The sequence below is a fragment of the Xiphophorus couchianus genome, chromosome 3, assembly GCF_001444195.1.
Source record: "Xiphophorus couchianus chromosome 3, X_couchianus-1.0, whole genome shotgun sequence".
NCBI classification, from domain to species: domain Eukaryota; kingdom Metazoa; phylum Chordata; class Actinopteri; order Cyprinodontiformes; family Poeciliidae; genus Xiphophorus; species Xiphophorus couchianus.
The window spans coordinates 11,581,477-11,602,419 of NC_040230.1; the positions used below are offsets into that span (position 1 = coordinate 11,581,477).

Below are 20,943 nucleotides of genomic sequence, written 5' to 3' on the forward strand. Positions count from 1 at the left end.
CTCTTGCTCCAGGGTTGACCACGCCCACTGCAGGGCTGGGAGCGTATCCTGTTTGCAGACCGGCCCCCTGCTGTTTCCCATTGGCCAGGGACACATGTGTTGGTGGAACTGTGGGTAGGTTGAAGATACTGGTTGGCTGGCTGAGATTCTGTGGTGGGCTCTTGGGGTTGGTGTTGGCAGGGAGGGTGGGCAGGATGTACTGAACTTGTGTGATGGCCTTAGCCCCGGGGGGCGGTGCGGGGGAGCCAGGGAGGAACTGGGGCTGGAGGAGGGGCAGGGGGCCGTTGGTTTGGCTGTGTGACGCAGAGACGGCTGTACAGGGAAGAGGATGCTGATGGGACGGCTGAGGGTGAGGGGAGGGAGTGATGAGCTGGACAGCAGACTGAGCAGGCAGAGCCCCTCCTAACACTAAGTTAGTCACTACACCACCCGCACCTACAGGGTTTGGTGATGATGAAGTGTAGCACCCACCCCCTCCGGCTGGAGGCCCAACTCCTCCTCCTGGACCAATCAGAATTTGGGGCTGCTGCTGGGGAGTGAGGGACTTCCTCTCTGGAGGATGCGGGCTTGACGACGGGCCGCCATCTCTAGGTTTGCTGGCGATTGGGAGCGGTGTGCTGATAACCGGACGCATCACGTTCGTCACTACGGTAGATGCAACCCTTACAGCACCAATGCCCAGAGCTTGGCTTGCTCCTAGGGAACCTACTGATGAGGATGGAGGCCCTCCAGCTGAAGAAGTTGATTTGACCAGTTGAGCAGAAGAGATGGAGAGAGAAGAGGCCTGCATACTGCTGCCTCCCTCGTTCACTAAAGTGTCTTTAGTCTCTCCATCACTTCTTTCCTTTCTTCTGTGGTCTGAAAACCCTACCACTCCAGATCTGCCCTCATCATAACGTCTGCTGCTGGGAAAAGAGGACAGTGAGACACTCCTGCCATGAGGGGTATGGTGTGAGGAAGACGATGATGCAGTGGAACAGATGACGGGCGCAAATACTCTCTAAAAAAGTGAACAGAGAGGTGTTACAAAACAACCCAATCAATATGCAGCAGGAGACCTAAAAATATGAACAGGAACATTTGTGGCATACCTTCCGATCCCCTTCATCTCCTGAACCGTTCTCACTATCGCTGTCGGTCACACGCTCCTTACACTTTAGGTCTATGGAGCTGCTGGGATAAGGGTCCTCTGTGGAAAAGCAAAATACGCTACAGCTACTGTTGGAATTCCTTACAACATATAATATTTGTATATATTAACATGTGGTGGAACTCAATTAAAATTTTTAATCAAGTCTTTTGCATGGTCTGTACTTAATCATGTTTTAATCAAAAACTATATATTGACAAAATAGGGAACATTTTCTATTTAAAAACCCTTTGACAGCTAAATTATTGAAAAAAAAAACACCAAACACATATAAGCTCAACAACAAAGACATTTATGAACGTGTTGAAGTCCCAGCCTTAATATTAACCAATTATTATTTATGACTAAGTGTTTTAATTCTTCAGTCAAAACTAAAGATGCACCAAAAATAAAATCAGTAGGTGACAGAAATCAAACAATTTTAGGTTCTAACCAATAACCAGCTGTAAAACGTCAAGAATACAATATTTTTCTAAACAGTGGGATAAGCGACAAACACAAAAGCTGTAATAAATTCAAAAGAAACTATCGTTTTTAAATATTTGCGAGACATGTTAGTGGTTTATTCAGCCTTTGAGAGTGAGACTTTTAGCGGATAACAGAAAGGCTGAAAAGAAAAAGTTCTATTTTTTTTTTTGAGGATTCAACATCCCAGATCTGAAAGTAAGGATCTATATTCTCTCAGAAATATACACAAAAATTGAGTTTTAGTAATGCTAGTCTTGCTAGTAGCTAATATAAGATGGCAAAGACAGTTTCAAATGTCGATTCACTCCAGATCTATTTTTCCTTTGTAATAAAATAATCATAATTCACATCAACTGCTTTCTCCCAGAGCAGTGGAATCTGTTCCTAAACACTCATGGCAGGCAGGAAGGGAAAAATATTTTAAATATCTTATCTTCTTATATTTCTTCAAGATAAATCAGCTGCAATCATTATACACTAGTCAAAGTTTACAAAGACTGGAAATGTGAAATTGGCCATAAAATTGCTTGATTTTCATCTCTACTTAGTATAAGCTGATGTTTACGGTCAAAATGAAATTATTACACAGCATCTGAGACTAAATTGAGAAAAAAAAAAAACAGTAAAAAGCTTGCATAAATGACACATGTTTGACTTGATCCATATTCTCACTGCTTCTCCATGAGCTGCTGGAAAGCTACAGAAGCTTTATGATGCAGGAAGTAGTGAACAGACACTCAGCCATCTCTAATCTAATGTGGCTTAATGAACAGAGCATGGCAGATTTCTCACCAATGACATCATCATCTCCTTCCTCTTCACAGATGACCATACGCTCTTCATCACTGGTCATATCCTCACTGACCCCCCGTTGAGCCTGAGAGGGTGCAGGAGCATGGCTGGTAAACTGGCCACCGCTGTCCACACACATCTGGAGAACATGAAGATGGAGTTAATGATGGAGGCATTTAAAATACATGGTAGTCTATTGTAACCGCTGTGAATATTTGTTTTAATTAGCGTGTTCTGGAAAGCAAAACTTGACAAAGATGGCATTTTCCTTGGAAAACAAAAATCTTTGCCATAAATAAATACATATTTTTTTTTAAAAAAGTACGATCCTACCAGTTGTCCTTCGTTACCTGGGCCAGCTCTGCCAGAGCTTGAGTGTTCCCCCTGTCTCCCCTCTCCAGGCTGTGCACGGCACTCTGGGAAAAGGCTCTGGGCCGGGTAAGCTGACCCACATGCCCCTCTCCTGCGCTCCTCTCTGATACACCCACCAGACCTGGACCCACACCCTTGAGTTCCACAGAATGGGGCTCTATAAAAAATAATCAATTGTCGTCAACTGCCATGAAAATTGAGCTACTTATACGTTTATTGTAAGTAGGACCAACCTGTTGATTCGGACATGCTTCTTTCTCTGATATCCTTGTTTCCTGGGACACCACGACCTTCAGAGCTGGACTTCTTCCTGTCTTTGTTGCACCACTTCCAGTCTGGGTGTGCTTTAAAGTGGGCCTCTTTCACCTAAAACAAGAAAGGATTACAGTTCCTCATCTATAATATTGAAATATGTGTCATTTTCTGTCAGAATATTGATCTGTATACCTGGAAGGCCAAGTCATGGTACTTCTTTTTCTCCATAGCTCCCAGGGCATACCACCACTCCCCAAGAATCTTGCTGACTGTCCTATTGTCCTGGTTTGGGTGCCGTTGGTGCACTAACGCTCGATGACGCTTACTGAAAATCATAAATGCATTCATTGGTCGCCGGATGTGATCCTTCTCCCTCTGCAGGAGTGAGCAAGAGAAGCAGAAAAACATCAAATAAGTTTTTCTTTAGGTTAAAGAACTATTGAGAGTTATGTTTCTGTAATAGCCTCATAGGGAATACCTTTCCTGGACTGCTCTTGTCTCCATCTTTGGGCAACGCACTGAGAGACTGAGTACGTCGCTTTACTGGGGAGGTGGAGAGAGGCTGCTCTGGTACAACTCCTGGGAGGAAGCTAATGGACAGAAAAAGAACAATTTCACTAAACATTTCCTTTAAGAAAAATTTCATACAGGCTTTTGCATGTTCCCATCTACTCTATAACTCCATTGTCCATCTGCATATTAGACAGAAAGCTCATCTATTTCAAAGGCTGAGAGCCGAGCCACTGCTTTACATGTAGTGATAGAGACCAAAGATGGAGTGCTTTTGTTCCTATCTGCTTTGTTCTGGCTTTGAGCTCTTCAGCCCAAATTAGAGCAAGGATGCAGAAAATATCACTCTCACTTACTTTCTGTGTGGGTACACAGCACTGAAAAAAAAATGACTGTGAATGCTGGCTCGGACAGTTTTATAACTGCTTTAACAGATGGGCAATGTGGTGTTTGTGCATCTATCCAGCCCTTTAAATGTCTCCACCAGCAGAATCGAAATGAAACAAACAAACACAGAGGAACTGCTCTTACGGGTCATCTACATCACTCTCGGTTTCGCTGTCAGGTCTTTCCCTCTCCACATCTCCCTTCTCCTTCTCTGGAAGAGGCTCATCAGACGAAGGGGGAGGCCTGGATGGGGGACTTTTCTCTACAGTGGGAGGTGCCTCTGCAGGCTCCTGTGACAGCGCTGCCACCCCCTGACAATCTGAAGAAACACAATGCCCAAAGAAAAGAACAAAGATAGCCACATAATGAGAAAACATAATAAAATTGTGATAATACTGTTTACAAAACTATTTACCTGTCTTTAGACTGGTTGCTTGAGGGTGGTTGACAGGGTGCTGACCCTCACTAGGATGAGACGGAGCATCTGATTGGGTGGGTGCCAGGAAAGGAACCAATGAATGCCAAGGGAAGACTGGAACTGACCGTGGTTCTACATTGGTCCACACTGCAGAGAAAGAGGGCAGGATTTAGTTGCATTAAACTATGCCTGCAACTTTGCCTTATGCTGCAGTGGTATGACACTAGATTCAAAGGAAGATTTTTTTCTATTTAGATTTTTTTTTAGAACTTTTTTCCTGTATTTTGGGGTTATGTAAACCTCAAACGTTCTTACCACAGATTCACTCAATTCATTTCTCAAAACGAGTTTGTAATGTCATAATGAAATATACATTTGTATTGAAGTATTGAGACTCAAACCCAGAAACTTACAGCAACTCCTTCAGACACAAAGAACGAATGTTTGTTTTTTAACTACAGACTGGTTAACATATATAAATGTAGAAAACTATCAGCCATTCAAAAATACAGAGAAATATCTGAGCTGGCACAGAAATACACTTCTATCTATTTAACTGGGAAAATCACACCAAAATCAGCAGATGTACAAGAAGGACTTTCGGTTCTCAGAAACAGACTGGGTGGACAACAAAAGCTGTTGCATCCAATGTCTGAAGAGGCATAAATGAATAAGAGAGTACATAAAAGCTTATCCACAAAATCAAGCAACAGAATGAGTCTCATTAGGGATAGGTAACCACTAAAAGGCTGCTTTAGCACAATTAAATACTGTTACATGTGTTCACATGTGACAAACAAACGACATTCACATCATACAGAAAGAAAATCAACATATTTACTGACCAAACATGCTTAATCCTTGGCGAAGGTACTGAGGATTCTCTGAGGAGAACATAATTGAATACTTGATGTGTCTCCAAAAAAGGGGGGGTGGGGTAGAAAAACAATAATAATATGGTCTTTTATGAATAAAAATCAAGGTAAGACGACATTTTTAATCCAAAATCTAGTGCTGATAGTGGTGGGAAGCTCTCAGATGACGACATGTGCTCAGTGGTGTCTGAACCTGTTTCATTCTTTCAGGTCGCGCTCATCATTCACAATTATTAGAACATCATAACCATGCATGATGAGGATTTCAAAGACGTGACAGACAGAGCTATCCCGGTTTGTATTCAAAATACAAGAGTTGAGTCCATCTGTGGTATAGCAGAATACCGCAATCTTGCGCACACGAAGCAATGCAACATCAGTGGACAAAATGTACAGTATAAACGATAAGAGTAAAAAAAGGACACAATTTAAATCTGATTTTAACGACGTAAAGTCGGCCCACAGGAAATATAAATAGGATTGAAGGCAAAGATCCAGCTCCCTTTGGTCTAATTACCCCCGATGCCCTCTCTCCGTGTTTGTTTACATTACTACAGCAGCTTGGTCGGGAAAGGGTTAACGAGGCCTCTAGCCCATCCACGGCCTGGGTTACAACATCCACCCGGGAACTACGCAGTCTTCCTGGCCCATGTCAAACTTTGCTCTGCGCTACATTTTACCTGCAACCAGGTGGGCTCGGAGTGAGGTACATGAAGCCCTGGACTGGAGCAGCTCTCAGGGCTGATGTAGGACAGCACCGTATCAAACAGACTCCACAACGCTGAAACGAGATACACCAGGCTGATTAAAGCTGATTGGTGTGTATTTTTAGTTGTAGGAGTTCACAGCAGCTTGTTGTAACAGTGTTTGCCCCGTCGTTATCTCCCTTTTATATGTATATACACACCTCTTAATTCAACCAAGAACACCCTGGAGAGGCAGTTTTAGCTGCCTCTGGTAATAAGCGGAGCCTCAAGTGCACCGCTCCAAATTGAACCAACCTCTCGGGAACGCCCCTGGTCATGCACCCGGCGCAGAGACACAGGCAAAAGAAACGCAATTGTTCTCATGTCCCAACTACAAAAGGTGTATTCACACGAACTGGCTGCCTAAATAATCCAACTACAACTGTTTCACAAGTGCAGCACTCGAAAACAGTGAGTTGCTTCCCGTAGCACTCACTCTGCTGTATTATGCACCTGTTTTTACCAGGTAATCACCTACAAAATACAAAAGAAGCTATAAGGAAACGCCATCCAACGTGAGTTTAACTGTAAAAAAATAAGCAAGCATGGGATGATGCCGAAAATATGGTGCATTCATCCATCACCCTGTGCATGCAAGTCCGCTATCCATCAGCTTGATCCCACCTATTAATAAAAAACAGAGGTTATTACAGGTTCTAATTAAGCTGCTCGAACTCTACCTGGCCAATTTGGCCGCAGACCTGAAACAAGCTACCAACTGATAAGACTACAACACAGCGATAAAAACCCCAGCGACCACGGTGAAGACTTCTGGCTCCAGTCAGCGAGGAGAAGAGGGAAGGCGGGGGGAGTGAATCGCAGTTGCTTGTTGTATTTTTCTCACTCCTCTGGTTCTCCTGTCAAGCTTTAAAACCAGGGCACGACAGCTCGGCATTAAACCCCCGAATACCGAGTCGAAGTCGCCTCCAGCGGCTTTAAAAAATAAGCGACTTTTGGTTGAATCCGTCCGTCTGCAGCAGGTTAGCTAACACTTGGTGCGGACGACACATACGCGCGCTCAGTCCAGTTCGTTTAGCAGTTGCCGTTACGAGTGTTGTTTTGGCCCAGAAAAGTCCTCGCATTGCATCTCCGAAGCTCCCCGCTGGAGTTTACTCTTTTATTTTAGTCTCGTCCTCCCTGGTAAGCCTTTCTTTCTCTTTCCCTCCCTCTTCCTCTTGTTGTAAACTAGGCTGCCTGCCCCCCCGTACTCGTTCCCCCTCCCCTTCCTTCTCATCCTGTCAACCTCGCCCAGGCTTGTCCCGCCCTCTGTGGAAATTCTATTCAATCATTGGCTGAGCTCGCTGCCCGTCAAATGCCCCCCGCGAACTCTGATTGGTTGGGCCGTGCGGTGGAATGCCAGTCATATGCAAATTTTACTGGGTTTTACGGCGGCAAGTTTTTCTCAACTCAATATCTTCACTTGATTCAGGAATAAACAACACGACGAAAACAATTCGAGCTGCTGCTTTTTTGAGCCCCTTCATAAATCATACATATCATTTATATACCTTTGTAAAAGTGCTTATTTTAGTGTGTCTATCTTTACGCCCTCCCTAGGTTCATATCATTGGCGGAGGAGTCGTAGTAAACCTAGAGTGACGTTCAAAGGAGCCAATCAAACGCCGACACTAAGATTTAGGCCAACCAATGACTTCATAGAAATTTAACTAGTTCCCTACCCATTACACATCCTGTGCCTCAGCTCCCGAAGACCATCTATACAGGGAGGCGCCTGTGTAATATATGGCAAGCCATTATAGCATTTATTTAAAAGCCGCACCTATGCGTACCATTTTAGACAGTAATAATAATAAAGATGACATTTAAGGATCTTTTTCCTTATGATAGAAAATCTCATTGATATCTCAAATGAAACTATGAACAGTCACTGAACTGTTCATATCAAGAGTCCTCAAATCCAGGCCAAAAATTGTAGATGTGTTTCTTGTCCGAAACACTTGAACCAAATGGCTTAATTCAGTATGCAGTCAAGTTCTGCAGTCCTGCTAATGCCCTCATTATTTGACTCACGGGGGAGTTGAAGAAGAGATGCATCTAAAAGTTGCAGGGCACCAACTCTCAAAGTCTGGATTTGAAGACCCCTATATACAGTATATATACAGTAGTCATATTTTTGGACCATGGGAGGAAGCCAGAGTACCAGGAGAGTATCCATGCATTCATAGAAAAAGTATGCAGAAAGTTCCCAAACTGGGATTTGAACCCAGGACCTTCTTGCTGCAAGGTAAAATTGCTACCAGCTGCACCATCGCAGTCCTATGTTTCATATCATCAAAAAAAATTATATCTGACAAAAACAAACCTCATAAATGAGTTCTCTTCGGGTACTCTAAAAACATGACTGTTATGTCAATTGGTCTCTTAATTCTGTGTTCGCCTGTGATGAGCTGCTGAAGACAGGCACCACTTCCACTGCAAGAACAAGGGATGGATGGATAGCTTAAATTTTCTCTCTAGCAATTAAGTGTAAAAATGGCTTGCCAAAACGTCCTAATATTTACCTGTCACGATAAAGTATGAACTGCATAAGGAGTTAAGAAACCAGCCCATGCTATTCTATAAACCTGAAAGAGAATCCATTGTTACCCTAACTCAAATTTGTGGATTAAAATAAAACTACCACCATTTAAAAAAACCCTCCATGTTTAAATGCATATTTATTCAAGATGCCAGTTAGTTATGTAACAGAATATAACACAAAAGATGCTTCTCTCTCTCGATCAGCTGAAATTTTCAATTTTCTGATGGAAAACTTACAGGGAAAACAAGGACACTAGTGATGGCTGAAAAGAGAGGCAAAATGGGTGGAACAGACTGAAGAGCACCAGCCGGTAAAAATAGAATGAGAGTCATTTTCAGCAGGAGAGGTAGGGGGGGCTGGAGAGAAGGGGTGTATCGAGAGAAAACAGCTTGTGAAAACACAACTTCTCTTAAATAGAGGTAGGAGGGAGAGGGGCAGAAATTGGGACACATGAGGGAGGGAAAGGGTGGCATTTAGAGGTACCTGTGTTGTATAAGAGATGAGACAGAAAGAAAGTCGACATGTACGAATGATACTGCATGAGTCAAGAAGTCATGTTTGGCCTGACTCATCTAAGAAAAATACAATTCTGGGAGGGACTTGGTTTTCACTAAGAACCAGTCAGCACAGCAGGAGTGATATTTGACCAATAATACTGAGAGAGCCACTGGCAGCTGCTGCAGTCAGTAGTAAAAAACGTTAACCCTTCAGGAGCTGACTGGGTACTTCTGAGTTTTGAGCGACTCCTTTGATTTGAAAATGGAGTCAAAGCCTGACTTTCTACCTCCACAGCTCAAGCAAGAACCGTTTCATCCAAAGCAAAAGGCCACATTTTCACAATTCTGTTCTGATATTCTCAAGTTGTTTGCATCAGCATAGTGAACAGTACAGGATGAGTCTAGTTTCTTTCTGATGTGAAAAAAGAGTTAAAGGTATTAGAAAAACAGCCAGTCAGATGGTGAGAGTAGGAGATTATAGCTTATCAACCACACTGAGCTCTCAACTACTCAATCCAGCAAACACAGCATGGTAAAGTTGGAAAATTGACACAGTGAGTCAAAATCAAAGAGGGTGATAGAGGTTATGGGTGGAGATGGGGTGATTACAGTCACTGCTCCGTTGTTACAGCCTGAATAAACAGTACAAGCCCTCTGCCACAAACTGTTCCAGTGCCTTTCAAAAATATTTACATCATCTCACATTTTTGTCACATTGCAACCACAAACTTTGATGTATTTTATCAGGATTTCATTTGATAAACCAAGACCAAGTGGAGTACCACCATCAAGAGAGGGAATGACACATGATTTAAAAGTTTTCTTTACAAATAGAAATGCGAAAAGTGTGGTTTGCATATGCATTCAGTCTCATGAGTCACATTTTGCTGTAATTACAGTTGGAAGTCTCCTAGGGTCTCTACCAGCACATTTACAGACAGACATTTTTTCCCACTCTTCTTTGCAGAATAGGTAAGTCTCAGTCAGATTGTATGGCAAGCATCTGTAAATAATAATTTCTAAGTCTTGAAATTGATTTTTAATTAGATTTAGATTTTAGAAGAACACCACCTAATTATGGCTTAATCATGTTTCCAGTCTTTCATAGCCTCCAACTATTTTTCATTCAGAATCCGTCAGTAGCTAGAATAATTCACTTTCATATGAATTCTTACCAGCTTCCTGCTCTGCGTAAAAACACACCCACAGCATGGTGGTGTCACCACCACGTTTTATGATGCAGCTGGCATTTTCAGGATGTTAACTTTCTACCACATGTTCCTAAAAATCCACCTGTTAAGAGTTGCTTTCGAAACAGAAAATGACACATTGACCAACATATTTGATGCGCATGATATTGGTGATGGCACTAATCAAAATGTAATGTCTGTTCAATTATTGACTGTATGGTGTTTTCTTTATACCTTTGTAATTTTGTGTTTTTGTTATGTAAAGCACTTTGAACTGCTTTGCTGCTGAAACGTGTTATACAAATACACTTGATTAATTTTACATGTAGTCCAAAACTTTCAAAATGGAATCCACCTTGTGCAACCTGAGTTGCTGATCTTTCCTGCCCCTCCAATTTGCACAGGCCTCCGGTCTACATCTTGGACGAATGCTGCTCCAGTGTGTTTAGGTGGATGGTTATAGCTCGGTTTGCAGTAGGGACAAACGTTTTAAATTCTTGGATGATTAATTGAACCGTGGTGCGTAAGACGTTCAAAGCTTGTTTGTTTTATAACTTAATCCTGCTGTAAACTGCAGTGTTTCTTACTCTTGATGATGTTCAGTAATGTTCTTTAACAAACTTCTGAAATTATACACAAGTGGACACAGTTTACTAACGAGCTGATTCTGATGCCGCTTGGATTGTATTAAGGGGTATCAGACTAAATCTGGTCGAATACCTACATTTGAAAACAATCTTTTGCTTTTCTTCCACTGGACAATCATGGACTACTTTGTGTTGATTTGTTACATAAAATCTCCTTAAAACATGCTTTTAAGCCATTTTAAGACAGCTAAACAGAAAAAGGGCAAGTAAGATGAAAAAAGCAGATAACTGCATGTGCATGAAGTTGCACAGAGTCAACATGAGATGATGGTGGGAAACCACAGAAACATCACACTTACTCATTTAAAATAGAGATAAGTCATGATGATTGGTGAGAAAACAAAAAAAGGTGTGAAGAGAAACAGTGAAACAGAAATTCCCCCTGAGCTAAGCTTAACTCGCTCTCCTCGCCACCGTGCTGGCGGTGCAGTATTTGTGTAGGTGTTCAGCAGGTTTTATTGGCTGTCTCTTCTCACAGACATCATGCTTCTGATATGCATGTGAAATCATGTGTCCAACCCCCTCTTCTGCCTATCCACCGTTACATCAGTCACACTGGTATGATTTCACTGGAAAAACTTTTCCTTCATCCTCTTTTTTACCTTCGCTGGCACCGTGCAGGCAGAGCATGGCGCTCACTCGCTCTCCCATCCCTTCACTTTCATCCCTTAATTCATCTTCCACCCCTGTGCTCTGCGCCTCTCCCTCCCACAGCCCACCATTTGCTCTGTCCAATTATAACTCAATCTACCGGTTCTTTTGCAGTCACCATGGCAACAGCGATGTTGGGCACAGGTTCCGATGTTGCCCTGTGGTCACGGCAACATCGGATTGTTGCCAATCACCACATTCTCGTAAAATAAGCCAAACAAATTATGTTGGACAGCTTTTGGACACAGAGAGATGTCTTTCTACAGCGCTGACCTTTGTCCTGTTTCACAAAAAAGTAAATTATAATTTAGTCACAAATAACATTTTTATTATCGGGAAGTTAGGAGGCAGAAAGAACAATAGCTAAATCAGGAGAGCCTTCCAGCTTTTGAATGCTGCTTCTATCAACGTGTAACCATCGATGAGGAAAATATACGAGGTACAAACTTGAGATCAGTGTTGAAAACGGTGGTCTTCCAATCCACTCGGTGCAGCAACTTGTAATGTATGTTTTCAGCCATTTGGGGGCACTGCTAGTCTGCAGATAAATGGTAAGGAACTAGGCAGCGTCAGAAAACTAGTGCAAAGTCTGTGAAACTGAAGATGCAAGGAAAAAGACGAGTGTGAGATGACGATGAGAAAAAGATTCACAAGCAAAATACCAACTATTTCAAACTTGTATATAAGTACAATAAAACTTATCTTCTAAGATAAGAGTATACAAGGTTGAGGTAATTCCTGTGGAATAGGAAATCAACCCAAATTTGCTTCAACTTCACGTGCTTGTGCTCAAAGTCTTGGAGCCATCTCAGATCAAGAAAACCCCGTGTAGCACTGCATCTCGAGAACCTCCTCTATGTATGCTTCACCTACTTAAAAAATAGATCAGTGTTGCACACGGATTTTAGTGGTAAGTGTTGACGGGGGCTTCACGTGTGCTTCAGTGCCAGTCTAGATGGCTGTGCGATCCAGATGTGGTTGTTGCCATGGACAGGGAGGATATGCAGGGCTTTAAGCATTACGTAAAGCAGGGGCGGGAGGGAGCGGGGATGTTATTCCCGGGTATCCGTATCCGGGTAGATGAGGATGAGGAGGGCGAAAGTGGAAAGGAAGGGTAGCGAAGCCACTGCAATGCGATGAAGCGAAGAGTTAAAAAAGTGTCATAATTCTTTAGTAGGAAAAAAACCCTAAAAAAGAAAAGAAAAAAGCAGAGGGAGGGATGCGTCCAAGTGTGAAAAAGTGTATTCACGTGTACTTAGAGGCGAGTGACATGTTTACTCCCACAAACTGTGTGCGATTGTTTCCGTTAGGGAGCAACTCAACAACACATTATGAATGATGAATTCTTTTTAAAATATAGAGACTGTAAGGCACCTCTTTTTAAATCCTCTTCAACAACAGTGTTCATTATTAAAAGATGCATAAATAATTTTAAAACATAAATGCATTTTATGACCATTCATAAAAATGTTCACATTCAACAAAGTTTGTCTAACGAGTAGAGAAAACCAATTTTATCAGAATCAATACAAAATAAATACAAAAATAACAGACTCACACTTTCTTCACTGACCTCAGAGCTAGAAATCTCTCAATGCAGAATGCTACTTATGGTATCAGTAAAAGAAGTGAGCTCAAAAAACTTATTCACACACTCAGTAGATTTATATTTAAAGTGCCCACCCAGATTCCTGACTTTAATCTGCTAGAGATTCTTAAGAGAATTAAAGATTAGGGTTATTGCACGGATTCCCTCCAACATCAATGGTTGGAGCTCTTTGCAAAACATAAATGCTTAAAAATACCAGTGAAGACGCACAAAATTATATCAGCATTTAAAGTGCTTGATTGCTGTATTGCTTATAAAAGCATTAACTGATTATTGAGAAGGGTATAAATATTTTTGGTATCTTTTTGTTAAAAATGTCAACAAAACAGAGAACTAAATCAGTTTTAGTTCTCTCTTTAGTTCTCAAATATCAGTTGAAGGTATTTCTTGAACTGAATATCTTCAAATATGACACCATTTGATGCCTGTGGTTTTCCGCTAAGAAACAAACGTCTTGCTTGATCTTTAAATCTAGAGCTGTCTGGAATAGAAACAATTTTTGGGTTTAATTGTATTCCTTAAGTGTGTGTTGACTGTAAGTGTTTAAATCTCTCCAATAAGTTATTCTCTTGAACATTTCAGGCATTAGGTAATTCAGAGGAAACCCTCCAATAATTCTGGATCGTCCCCGCTGTTGGGGTGATGCTGTCTGAAACGGCCGAGACGCGACAAGAGCGCCTCATGATGTGTTTGCGTGTGTGAACATGTGTGAGAGAGCTGAAGTTCCTCCTCGCTGAGTGAGCAGGGGCACACACGAACAGCCACACACATACACAAACACACACACACACACATTTGGGAACCGCTATTTCTATCTGTGAATACTCTGTCATACAAGCTGCATCGTGAGATGTTTGCTGTGTTGCCATGGCAACAGACGTTTTGGCGCTCACACATCATATCCGGTACTGGGTGATTGACATTTTGTTACTTGGTCTTCTACACACACGCTGCGTGTGACACCTTAACAAAATGGTCTCATGCTTCACCTTTTCAATTCTCCCAATCAGACTTTTTTTTTTTTTCAAAATAGTTAAGGTATTTCAGAGGGAATTTTTGTGCTATTTAATTTGTGAAATTAAACACATACGGCACATTCACATGTATGCTTCATACATTGTGATTTGAGCTTCAGCCTAATTAAAAATAATTTATTTTGACTTTATAAAATATTCTTAACACTTATTCGAAGCATATTTCATTCTATAATGCCTTTAGTGTATTTTAAAAGAAAATCCACATTTCATAAGCAGATTTGACAGTTTTTATTATATCTAAGACTGTAGAGTTGGCAACAAACTTCATAGAAAAGTTGGAGAGGATGTTTCAGTGCTTTCACCTACCCAGAAATACCGCTGTAGTTTTCTGGCATAAATCAGGCCAAATTTATGCTGATGCTGACACAGATTGTCAGTGTGTGCTCTGACTCACAGTCATTATCATTACACAACCATAAACACATATTTCTAATAGTATTATATTCGAGCTCAAGGGAACTCAAAAGTACTTTTGCATAAGTCGTGAGATGCCAATTTTATTTTTTGTTTCTTTTCCAAAATAAAAAAACGCTAACATTTCTGAGTATTAATAACCCATAAACCTTTTTGCATTTTGTCGTGATAAATTCACATACATGTATTTCATGATTATGCCACATGACAGACCAACAAAAAGTAAGTCATAATGATAAAATGAAAGAAAAAAGTATGCATTTTTTTCACATTTTTGGAGAAATTAGTATCTAGAAACTGAAGTGCATTAGTATTCCTGCCATTCGATTCAATAATTTGTAGCTCAACCTTTTACTGTTATTACAGAGGCAACCTTTCTGGGCAACGCCTCTATCAGTTTTACAGTCCTGCTCACCATTATTGGCACCCCTTCATGTTTTGCATAGCTGAGTGAATATCTTCAGAAATAAATGGAAATGTTCAAAACTTAAATCAGCAGTATCTTTCAATTTGAGGTCCAAAGTAATTTAACAAAGACAATTACCATTTCAACATAAATATTTTAATTGCAAAGGACAAAACAGAAAACCAGCATGTGCACTAATATTGACACCCCTCCTTAATATTTGGTTGCACAGCCTTTGGCAGCAATGACGGCCTCCAAACGTTTCTTATATTCATCTATAAGCTTCTTGCACTTCTCGGGTGGCATTTTCTCCCAGACTTCTTTTGCAATATGCTCAAGCTCTTGTACATTTGCAGGGTTCCTTTCTCCAATGGCAGATTTCAGCAAGATTTCAGCAAGATTTTCAATTGGATTGAGATCAGGACTCATTGCTGGCCATTTTAAAACAGTCAATTTTTTCCCTTTCAACCATGCCTGCGTGCTTTTGGAGGTGTGCTTTGGGTCATTATCTTGCTGGAAGACCCAGGATCTTCGCCTCAAACCAAGTTTTCTTACGCTGGGCAAGACATTTCGCTCTAGAATTGCTTGATAGTCTTCTGATTTCATGATGCCTGTGATACGGTCAAGGCCTCCAGTACCAGATGCCGCAAAGCAGCCCCACAGCATTATGGATCCTCCACCATGCTTGACTGTTGGTATGGTGTTCTTTTCTTTAAAGGATTCATTGCGCCGTCTGTAAACATATTGTTTGTGTGAATTACCGAAAACCTCCACTTTTGTTTCATCTGTCCATAAAACGTTGTCCCAAAAGGCTTGAGGTTTGTCCAGGTTCTCTTTTGCGAAGATCAAGCGTTCTTTTTTATGTCTTTTCTTCAGCAATGGGGTCTTCCTTGGCCTCCGCCCATAAAGCCCCACTTTGTTTAGTGTGCGCCGTATGGTACTTGTTGAAACAATCACACCAGACTGCTCCAGGTTGGTCTTTAGGTCTTTAGATGTTTGACGTGGTGTTTTTTCCACCATTCGCACCAACCGTCGAAGACTTCTGTCATCAATTTTTCTCTTCCCCCCACGTCCAGGGAGGTTCTTGACCATTCCATGCCTGGAAAACTTCTTAATAACATTACGCACCATTGAAACAGGGATACCGAGGTCTTTGGAGATGGCTTTATAAGCTTTGGAGGTCTTGTGCTTACAAATAATAGCATTTCTGGTGTCCTCAGACAGCTCCTTTGTCTTTACCATTGTCACATGTGAAGATGGAATAACAGGTGGCTTTTAAAGTACCAACATGATCATTCATTGGTTAATTCATGTCACATGTGTGGAGGCAGTTCATCACAAGTGATCTTTATTTGTGATTTGCAACAGGTGAGCCGAATTGGGTTTTCATACTGATTTGCTGGAAAGGGTACCAATACCATTGACATGGTAAATATTATGTTTTTCTTTGTTTTCCTCATAATGTTTATCTTTTAAAATGTTTTTTATCATTTGCTGTTTTGCATCGAGCACAAGCTATCAGCAGTAAAATGTTGTTTCACTTGATGAATTTCCTTCAGGAAATATTCCATTATATGTACTTAAACTTCATGGGTGCCAATAATGGTGAGCAGGACTGTATATATCTACTCCTTATTTGGAAAATAGCTCCAGCTCAGTCAGGCTGGACGCAGAGTGTCTATGAACTTCAGTTTTCAAATCTTGCCACAGATTATCAATATTATGTTTAGGAAACATGAGTATGCTAAATCATGCCACTTTAGCTCTGGCTGCATGTTTGAGGTTGTGGTCCTGCTGAAAGTTGGATCTCCTTTTCTGCTCTGTATTTAGCTACACGCATCTTCCCAACAACTCTGACAAGCTTCCCTGTCTTTGTTGAAGGAAAAGCCTGATGTTGCCACCAACATGTTTCACAGTGGAAACAGTTTGTTCAGGGCATTAGTTTATTTCGTAACATGTATGCCCACTTAAATTATTCCTCATCTGACCACAGGATCTTCTTCCACTGCAATGGCAAACAACAGAGGAACTTCTGACTTATTGCGTGCAATGCAACAATATTGCTACTCTTCCAAAGAGGCCAGATTTGTGGAAAAGTTGTGGATCCTTTGCTCCTACCTGAGCAGTGGATCTCTGCAGCACCTCCAGAGTTACCATGGTTACTACTTATCTGATCTCTGAATAAAGCCTTTTCTTGCCCTGCCTTTCAGTTTGGGTGGACAGCCATGTTTGGTAGGATTTCAGTTATGAAAACATTTTTTATTTTTAGATGATGGATTGACCAGTGTTTTGTGAGATGGTAAAATATTAATACCATCACCAGGGGTGTTGCTGACAGAATATTTTCTGTCTTTGACTGTTTTTTTAAACAGTGATGGAAAAATCTGAAGGTTGTTCATCGCTTTGACAGTTTATAATTCACATATTTGACCACTTGTTGCAGACGCGGAAACATTTTCAACTTTATGCACAGGGTACATTGTGTGGAGGTAACTAAATCAATAAATAAAAATAAATAAATTCCTATCAGTATCTTCTCTGACCTGAACACAGAACTAAATGCATCTCGCTATGCGGGAGCTAACAACCAGTTGAACAGTAGGCTTTGGACCTCGTCTGCTGCAGAAAGAGCGCATACACACGTTCAGAAAGATTTACTGACTTCTCATCACTTAAATTGGAGAAATGTTCCAGGATTTAAAAACTCTGGCTTGTAATTCCAGTCTCCAGCAAAGCACAGATTCAGCTACCAGATCAACAACAAAACCTTGAGACATTTGATTATGCACAAGCAGGTGCGCAATTCAGGTCCAAAGGCACCAAGAGGAAGTTGTGAGACTGTCCATTCAATTCACTGCAGGTAAATTGGTCATAATTTAAGTGTAAGCATTTAATTTCATTGTTTATATGTTATTGCATTATAATGTGTTTATGTTATTGAGTCAGTGTTTTTTCCCCACTATGGATAAAATGTTACATTTATTCTTGTAATATTCATTGATGTGTGATAGCCCAATGTAGATGCTCTGTTCAGCTTGTTGAATGTTAATTAAAACAAAACGCATTTGAATATATCATCCAACTGCATGAGAAAGTCTAGCGCAACCTCTGCCTAGCCCTAGTCATAAACTTCTCCAGAATTGTAACTTGTCTGATGTGTTCCTTGATCTTTTCACGATTGTCTAAAAAACTTTGGAGGTCTTTAACAGACCAGCTGTATATAGTGAGGTTAAATTACACACAGACTAACCCTATTTACTAATTATGGAACATTTACAGGCAGTTGGAGGCACTGGATTTTATGTGGGGATAGAAGATTAAAGGAGGCTGAATACAAATGCATCACACACATTTTTATACATTTTTACAACATTAAAAAAAACATGCATTCCTTTTCTTCATCTCCACAATTGTGCACTAGACAGTCTATCACAAAATCCCATTAAAGTACACTACAATAAAATAAAAAGAAGCATAGCAATTTATATTATTATTCATATAACATTAAAAATATTCATACCTCAAAAAACACAAAGAAATATTAATTCCCCCCATTTCACAAGCTGATAGAAAACACATAAATATAAGAATAATACCTGCACAATCTTGCAATCCAGAAACAGACCAAATGTGTAATTGGACACGCTACCACATGCACTCCAGACATGCACGCAGCAAAGCATGCGCACACCCACACAAAGAGGTGCCATTCATTCATTCAGCGTCCCTACAGCTGCAAAAAAGGGATCAGTTGAAGAAGCGTAGACTCAAAACGACACCCCTTCTTTCCCTTGCCTGTCCACTTTTCTGTCACACCCGCGAATCCCTCCACAACGATTAGTGCAAAAAAATAAAAAAACAAGGGCAAAAGGTCAGGTGAATCAGACAGACTGACACCATATGTGCATAAGTAACAGACCTAATGATAAACCGATGACAAATAATGTTCTCACACTTACGTTGTACACACTCTACAGTGCAGCGCATTCCTCCAACAGCAGAGTTTGAGCAACACATTTTTCACGCACCCACACAAAACACTAAAACTTGCAGTATATGAGATACAGACACTGACACACAATTCAGAATAAACCAACTTCCATTTAGCTGGCCATGGAGGCTGCTTACACCCTGTTTCACTATACAGTTACTATTAAACAAACAACATATGAGCAAACAGAAAAACTCTGCAGTGAGTAAGAACAACTACTGGGGTCAGAGAGTTGACGACACGTATACACATTTTAAAGATAAGAAAAGAATTAAAAACAAAGCATGCATTTGAATTCTAGCTTTTGCCTTTTTATCTGTGCTGCTGTGTATTCAATAACAATATCTCCTATGCTGGTTATGATCTAAACATGTTTTTTCCCTTTTTCAGCAAAGGGGAAAAAAAACACAATTTGGGGGAAAGGCTTCGGCTGGCCTACATACAGTTCATTTTGCTCACACATTCGGTTTTATCTCTAAATGGTCATTTGTTGTGTAGCACTAATTCTCAACATTTTTCTACCTCAACTCTTCATTAAGAATAGTTTAAAAAAAAAATCTTATTTAAAATCTCTATTAGTTCTAATACAAACCCCTGCTGTTATTCCTGCACAGTCCCTCGGAAATATGGTGAGGCATGACTGTTACCACTCAACCTCAAAATTACTGCTTTCTTAATGACTGGAAATATAAGAGGAACCCTCCGCTATCTGCAAAGCTAATCCTTTATAATGTAGAAGTTAATCCCAATAGAAAACAACAAAACAGCACAGCATGCATGTCAGCGCATACGTCCTCTTTTGCATTTTTCCAACCCTCACACACACTCTGAGATACACTCAGAGGATTACAGAAAAATTATGTTTTGTTCCATAACCATTTACAATTAAAAGCACACCAATAGTATTTAAATTACTACTTTGGTAAGTCAGATCAAATTCAACCAACAGTTTAATCTGTATCTGGAAATTTTGCACTTTATATTTAGCCCTAATTTCTAAAGTTATGAATAACACAGTATCAGTTTTCAGAAATTCTCAGATTGATCTTTTTCACACTGTATTGCTGAATTGCAGGTGCCGGTTCCAGGAATCTCACTGATCATGTGGACAGATCTAGTATTTGGTTACTGTTAACAGGAGAGTGGTATGACGATGACTGGGGGGTCGCCATATGGGACAACAGCATGCTGGCTGACAGGAACCTCCTTCGCTGGGCATCAGCACACTCGGGTCATTGCATGTTTATGTGAAGGTAACTCTCTCCTGCTCTCTATTTGAAATTTTTATTAGCTAGGTTTTAAAAGGTTTTTTGGGGGGCTGAAACAGGTACAATAAATCAGATGAATAAATGTGGTTTCCAAACCTACACTGTTTTACTAGGGTTTGAAGAACATTTAATAAGATGTAAAAATCTCTCTGCTGTCTCTGGCACTTGTTGTGCACTGTCGGTAAGATGGCTGAAACAAGGTGCTTACATCTTTCCCTCACTTGCAATATAGAAGGATTTGCTGGTGTGGAAATATTTTCAGTTACAAAAAACAGACACCTATGATGTAGATATTAAAGGAAGCACCACACTCTCATCAATGTCATTGAAGTTTAAAATTACGAACTAAAAGCTGCATATCTGTTAAACAGCTGACTGCAGACGCTTCTAAGAGTAAAACGCCCAACTACTTATTCAGCTAATATAAGCTCAGTATATTTGTGATACTCTACAACAGAGAACGACAAAAAATGCATAGCAATTTACCAACCAACCTTAAAAAATAAATGACTTGAACTGTTGTTTATGCCATGTTTATTTATTTTTTTTACCAATGTATTATAATCAACCTACATGTAGGAAATAATATTACAATTATTACAATAATCAATATTGTTTTAGCATTCATAGTAAAAAAAATAGCTCTTCTGTTTGAAATGAAAGGAGTTAGATCATTTTGCGTATTTTAAATATTTGTGTTAACACTAGAATAGTGTGA

The 20,943-nt window shown here is 40.5% G+C and overlaps 1 protein-coding gene across 3 annotated transcripts in view; it reads right to left on the bottom strand.

Moving 5' to 3' along the window:
* cicb (capicua transcriptional repressor b) overlaps positions 1-20,943 on the bottom strand; it is a 46,401-nt gene that overhangs the window by 12,273 nt on the left and 13,185 nt on the right. For 2 of the 3 annotated variants that reach the window (XM_028008249.1, XM_028008244.1), the window contains exons 3-11: positions 4,350-4,499; positions 4,079-4,253; positions 3,516-3,627; positions 3,230-3,412; positions 3,016-3,148; positions 2,761-2,939; positions 2,411-2,549; positions 1,092-1,189; positions 1-1,000 (exon numbers count right to left, since the gene is read on the bottom strand). In XM_028008249.1, the coding sequence (XP_027864050.1) occupies positions 1-1,000; positions 1,092-1,189; positions 2,411-2,549; positions 2,761-2,939; positions 3,016-3,148; positions 3,230-3,412; positions 3,516-3,627; positions 4,079-4,253; positions 4,350-4,499 (2,169 nt within the window). Of the gene's footprint in view, positions 1,001-1,091; positions 1,190-2,410; positions 2,550-2,760; positions 2,940-3,015; positions 3,149-3,229; positions 3,413-3,515; positions 3,628-4,078; positions 4,254-4,349; positions 4,500-5,197; positions 7,176-20,943 lie in introns of those variants that run through there. The other variant, XM_028008258.1, reaches the window with a different exon arrangement.